The sequence below is a fragment of the Gracilinanus agilis genome, chromosome 4 (assembly GCF_016433145.1).
Source record: "Gracilinanus agilis isolate LMUSP501 chromosome 4, AgileGrace, whole genome shotgun sequence".
In the NCBI taxonomy this organism is placed as follows: Eukaryota; Metazoa; Chordata; class Mammalia; order Didelphimorphia; family Didelphidae; genus Gracilinanus; species Gracilinanus agilis.
Window position 1 is genome coordinate 80,952,338 of NC_058133.1, and position 6,000 is coordinate 80,958,337.

Sequence of the window (6,000 nt, forward strand, 5' to 3'; positions counted from 1 at the left end):
CGATTGGCCTCAGTTTCCTGATCTGAAAAACTAGGAAAATAATATCCCCTACTTGTGAGGATCAAATAAGATCATATGTGTGATGTACTTTGTAAATGCGTTGTATAATGTTAGACATTATTATTATAGCTAAATGTAGACGCTGTGCTCACATACTTTACAATTATTAGCTCATTTGATCTGGGAAGTAGATGTTGTCATATTATTCCCATTTTATAGAGAAGGAGACTAAGGCAAACAGAGGCTAAATGACTTGCCCAGATTCTCACAGCTATTAAGTGACAGAGGCTGGATTTGAATTTACATCTTCCTGACTCTAAGCCTGGTGCTCTTAATGCATATAATAATAAATAGGTTGTATATTAATTATTAATATTATTGCATCCCTTAATTATTCATTAATATTATATTATGTTAATTATCAATATCAATCATTAAAATCAATACTTAATTATTAATATCAATAGTTAATATTTATAATCAATAGTTAATGTCAATAATTAATATCATTGTGTTGTATTGACTGCTTATTAATATCAATAATTAATTGTTAAATAATATCACTTATAATCAATGCTATTATATGACTAATTTATTCAATAATATCAGTGGTTATTTGATTATATAATTAATTATTAATAATTTGAAATTAATGATAACTAATTTATAGCAATATTAATATATTGTCTGCATTAATGCTAATGTGACTTTAATTTATTCAATAATATAAATAATTATTGGTTATGTAATTGATTATTAGTAATTAATAAAATTAACAATAACTTGTTTATAATAATATTCATATATTGTCTATGTTAATAAAAATAAATAATAGTTTGTTCTTATTATTTGCTGTGCCAGGAAAGTGTAGTTACTGTCACCAAGTGTAATATGAGTTGTATTTCTGATCTCAGCTCCCTTCCCTCAGCTTCTGTCTATACAGCTAGCTGAGTATCTTGCTGCTTTCAGCTTTTCTAAAATATACTTTTCAATGTCATTAGCAGAGCTAATTTTCTTTTTGCTGTAGATACATATGCACACAGGGTCATATTATTCCATATAGTACTTCCCTAAGCATTTTTTAGAACCAGATGTGTTTGCTTTGAGGACAAAAGTTAACTCAATCTTCCCGGTAATGTTAATGAAGATAACTATTATCAATTAAAAGGAAATCCTGTCTCCTCATTTGTAAGCAATGATAGAATCACCTAAAACACACCTTTGAATATTATTTTCATGTTAGTGAAACTTATGCTTTACGGAACTTCTAAGGGTGTTTCCCCTATATACCATTTCCAATCAGTTGCTAAATCTTTGCAATTCAGTTTCTATTCCTTGATCTGTCTCCCATTTTCTATTCATCTAGCTGCTGCCCTCATTTAGGACCTCATAACCTCTCATTTGGAACAAAATAGCTTCTTGTTTTGTCTGTTCAAAAGTTACCTCCTCTGTGCTTCCCAAGTTGGTTATGACTGTCCCCTGAGACCACACTGATGACTTTGAGAGACTCGTAGATGACCCAAAAAGTCCACATACACTTTGGAGAAATGCTTATATTTTGAGCTCAAAAAACAAAATCTAGAAACTTCACTACCTTCCAGTCAGTCAACAAGTATTAAGCATCTACTCAGTGCCAAGTACTGTACTAGTTACTAGGAGTTAAAATACAAAATACCAATGAATGAACTATCTCATATGACCCATTGCCTTGCCCTTACCTCTCTTCTGCCTTGGAACTGACTCTTAGTATTGATTCTAAGATAGAAGGTAAGGATGTTTAAAAAAAAAAAAAAGAGAGTGTGCATTCTAATGAGGAAAACAAGAACATATAAAAATATGTACAATAATTATAAACTTAACAAATGCAAAAATATACCAGCTAGTTAAATATAAGTTTGAAATGGGGAGATCAAGAAAGGCTTTATGCAAAAGATAATTGAGCAGTCCTAAAAGAAGAAAAAGGCAGAAGTAAGTAGGCAGTAGAGTCCAGCAAATGGGATGACCAGTACACACGGGGATGGGACATGGAGAGTCATGATTAATAACAGAAAGAGGGCCAGTTTGGTGTCTCATCCTCAACGTCCCTTGCAAGCATGTAGTCTGTGAAGTTCAAAACAAGAAGAAAAAGGTTACTCTGAATGGTTATCCCTGAGTTTTGAGTAAATCTGAAGTTGTTTTGAAGTTACTAATTTGGGAGACCTTTTGTTAATATGAACTTTTGTGTTTCAGCATGCACATCTCTGAAAGCCAACAAGAATTCTTCAGAATGCTGGATGAAAAAATTGAAAAGGTATGAAGCTAAATAAATATTGCATGTACTCTTAAAGGGAATAGACTAGGAGCTTTAGTGTGTGTGTGTGTGTGTGTGTGTGAGAGAGAGAGAGAGAGAGAGAGAGAGAGTGAGTGTGTGTGTGTGAATTAGGGTCATATTACTATTCAGTGACTCTTTTTTCAGAAAATTATTACAGAAGCTAATTGTTGCACTGATATTTTTCTAAGGACACAAGCGCTGAAGTTTAAGGTAAAAAAAATCGAATGTGGCTGTGGACTGATTTGCAGATTGTACAACATCTATAATAATGGTACCCTTCTCTGAGGATCTCCTGGGGCTCTCAGAACCTCTGGTCCAGGATAAACAGTACCTTCAAGCCTTGACCACTTTCTGACTACAGTACTGTGGACTCAGGGCTTTCCACTTGTGTTGAGTCAACTCTATCAAACAGAGCCAAAAACCAACTAGCCTTTGCCCTATAATCAGAGCTCACATTAGCTATCTTCTGATCATGGTACTAGCATACTCGATACATGCTGTACCTATGCCTATGATCACTGTTATTACTAAAAGACTTTTGAAAAATATAAATCATCAGTGCCTTTTTTTCTTTCCAGCATAGTCATTTCTTGGGAGGAAATCTTGCCCACCCTATCCAGAGTGAAGCATCCTTTATGGCAAAGAAAAACAGTTAAACCATCCAGTACAATTACCATATCTGACAATATAGACAATTTTCTACCCTAACAGATATGATACATTTTCTGTTCTATAGAACCAACATTAGGCTCTTCTGTTACTCAGAGTTAGGCATCCTTTCAGGGCTCTTTTCATTTACCTTGTTGTGATATTTCATAGGCTGTTCTCTTGTATCTCCTTTTTTAACTCTGCCTTCATTCACATAAATCCCAAGCCTCTCTGAGCTTCCCATAGCCATCATTTCTTAGTGCATGATAACCATCCATTACTTTCTCATACTATAATGACTCCAGTCATTCCCCAGTCAATGGACACACTTTCTTTCTAGTTCTTTACTACTATAAAAATGTTGCTTTGAATATTTTAAAATATGTTGGACCAATCAACTTTTTAAGCATTCTTATTGGCTTTGAGAACTCCCCAGACCCTTTCTAGATTCAGCCTTTTTCCTGCCGAGACCTGGAGTACCTGCCAGACACCATTTAGATGGCTAGATTCCTAGTCTGATCCTGCCCCTGTTCTTAGTGCCATCCCCAGTACTAGCCTGATTCTTAGTATGACACCTTTGGAAGATAATTAGTCATTAAACATTTATTAAGAGGCTAAAAAATGCCAAGAACTGTACTAAAGATGAGGATGCCAAAAGATGAGAAGGATAGTCACTGCCCTCAAAGAGCTCACAATACATACTTGGAGTTTTTTTAGTAGTGAAAATTGGTATACACTAATCCAACCACAGCATTTTAATCCTGTTAGCAGGGCATATATTTGCAAGGTGACTGACCAGCTTTTGGAATGTGATCTCTGTCTGGAGAATGGCGCTAATTTAATTGACTCCCATGAGACTAGAACAAATGACCTTGATCACATTAATACAATTCTTCTAACCATCTAAGCAAAGTAGAATGTAATATCCATTAAAGACAGGCACTGTGCTAAATTAAAATTTAGCTTCTGCACTTCAAGAGAAGTAGGTAAAAATATGGCTTAAGAAATAGTTAAACAGCTGGGATACTATGATTTATAAAACTGATATTTATTCCTCGAGGGGAAAAATTTATCCCTTAATTTCAAAACATTATGGAGGAGAGATCTTTGTTCTAATTTGATTGAGAAATTATCTCAGTTTTAATTTTTATTTCATTTATTCTCATAAATCTCTATGTTATAAACTATAATTTCACAAGAGGTGCTAAAAAAAACAACCACTCGATTTCAGTTATTCACCCACAGAGCCCTCCACTATGAAATGCACAGCCTTAAAAGAGCAGCTGTCTCTCCTCACTGATTCATCATTTTATATCACCACTAATAAGTGAACAATGAACAGTTCTACACATCTCCATCCCAATTATAGTGATGTGCAGAATACAGAAGGGTCATAGATAAAACTGGATATGTCTGACCTATTCCTTATACATATGTAAATACTTTGTCCTGAATGTCTCTGTGTTGACTGTAGGGAAATTTTGTGTTGCCCCTAGCAGATTATGCATAGCTTTTCCTAGCAGAAAGGTGTGATTTTTATAAATCTACAAAACAGTTGCCAGTTTCCCAAGAACACAAAGGCTTGTCATTTCTGCCTACACTAATAACCTTTTGTAAAGAGTAAGAAAGGGAGAAAATGCCCTATTCCCTCTTGACAAAGTCTTCCGTTCTCTCCTGTTTTTTGCCTAGCTTCCTGTTAATAAATAGATTTGCTTGGTAGGCAGGACTGTTGTATATAATGTTTAATCAAAAATAAAGATTTTAAAAGCTTGCTTAATATTATATCCAATTCATAACATAATACCCAATGAAGGCTCATTTTTGGAAAGCATTCCCAAACTATAATTCCACTTTGTTTTCTTAAGTGTGAAGGTCATTGCTCCAAGCTGATATGGGTCCTTTTTCTGATTTGGGCAGGAGAATAGAGATGTATGAATCTAAAATGGAAAAAGCAAAATTTTTGACCTGACAAATTCTTGGATGGAAATTTCCTCTAGACAGAGAAGGGTTGTAGATTGCATAAAAAGTATGGCTCTAGTCCCACCATTTCCTGGATTTTTTTTCCTTAAAACTCTTACTATTCATCTTAGAATCAACACTGTATTCATTCTAAGGCAGTGAGGGCTTGGGGATGAGTATTAAGTAATTTGCCCAGGGTCACACATCTAGGAAATGTCTGAAACCAGGTTTGAACCCAGGACCTCTTGTCTCTAGTGACCCAATCTACTGACCCATCCAGCTGCCCCCCATTTCTTAGATTTTTAACCAAAGAATTATAGCATATGTTAGTCTACCTATGCACATTCATGGGATAATCTCACCTTTCTTTTTCCCTTTTATAAAAAACAAAAAACCTCTTACTTTCTATCTTAGTAACAACTCTGAGAGAAAGGCAAGGGCTAGGCAAAAAGGATTAAGTGACTTACTCATGATCACAGAGCTAGTAAGAGCCTGAGGCTGGATTTGAACTCAGGAAGACAAATCTTCCTGATCTCAGGGCCAGGACTCTACCCACTGTATCATCTTGCTGCTTCCCTTTACTAATTAGGAGTCCTCTAGTTCAGAATAGTTCACAGTCATAGTGTATCTGTAGAGTATTTAGAGAAGAGGATTTTGCTAGGCAAATGAACAGTATAAATAGGACTATTTTTTATTCCATTTACCAAACATGTATTAAGCATCCCCTAAGTACTGAGTTTAGGTACTCGAGGGAAATAAATAGATAAGACATAATCTGTGCATTAGCAAAATTTACAATCTAGAAGGAAACAAGACCCAAATGGATATTTGTAAAGTGTAAAACAATATAAGATGTCCAAGGAATGAAAGTCTTACCAACATGGATCAGAAATTCTTTCACGTACAAGGTAGCATTTTGAGTTGGACTATAAAGAAATTAAACAGGTAAAGCTAAAGAGAGACAACACTTCTAAGAAGGAGGAAAGGAAGGGAGGAAGGAAGGAAGGGAGGAAGGAAGGAAGGAAGGAAGGAAGGAAGGAAGGAAGGAAGGAAGGAAGGAAGGAAGGAAGGAAGGAAGGAAG

At 35.0% G+C, this 6,000-nt stretch overlaps 1 protein-coding gene across 4 annotated transcripts in view; it reads left to right on the plus strand.

Annotated features, from left to right (window-relative positions):
- The window catches only part of C4H1orf21 (chromosome 4 C1orf21 homolog), a 281,887-nt gene that overhangs the window by 253,703 nt on the left and 22,184 nt on the right, over window positions 1-6,000 (plus strand). For all 4 annotated transcript variants that reach the window (XM_044673301.1, XM_044673300.1, XM_044673298.1 and 1 more), the window contains one exon: window positions 2,230-2,290. In XM_044673301.1, coding sequence (XP_044529236.1) covers window positions 2,230-2,290 — 61 coding nt within the window. The remainder of the gene's footprint in view (window positions 1-2,229; window positions 2,291-6,000) is intronic.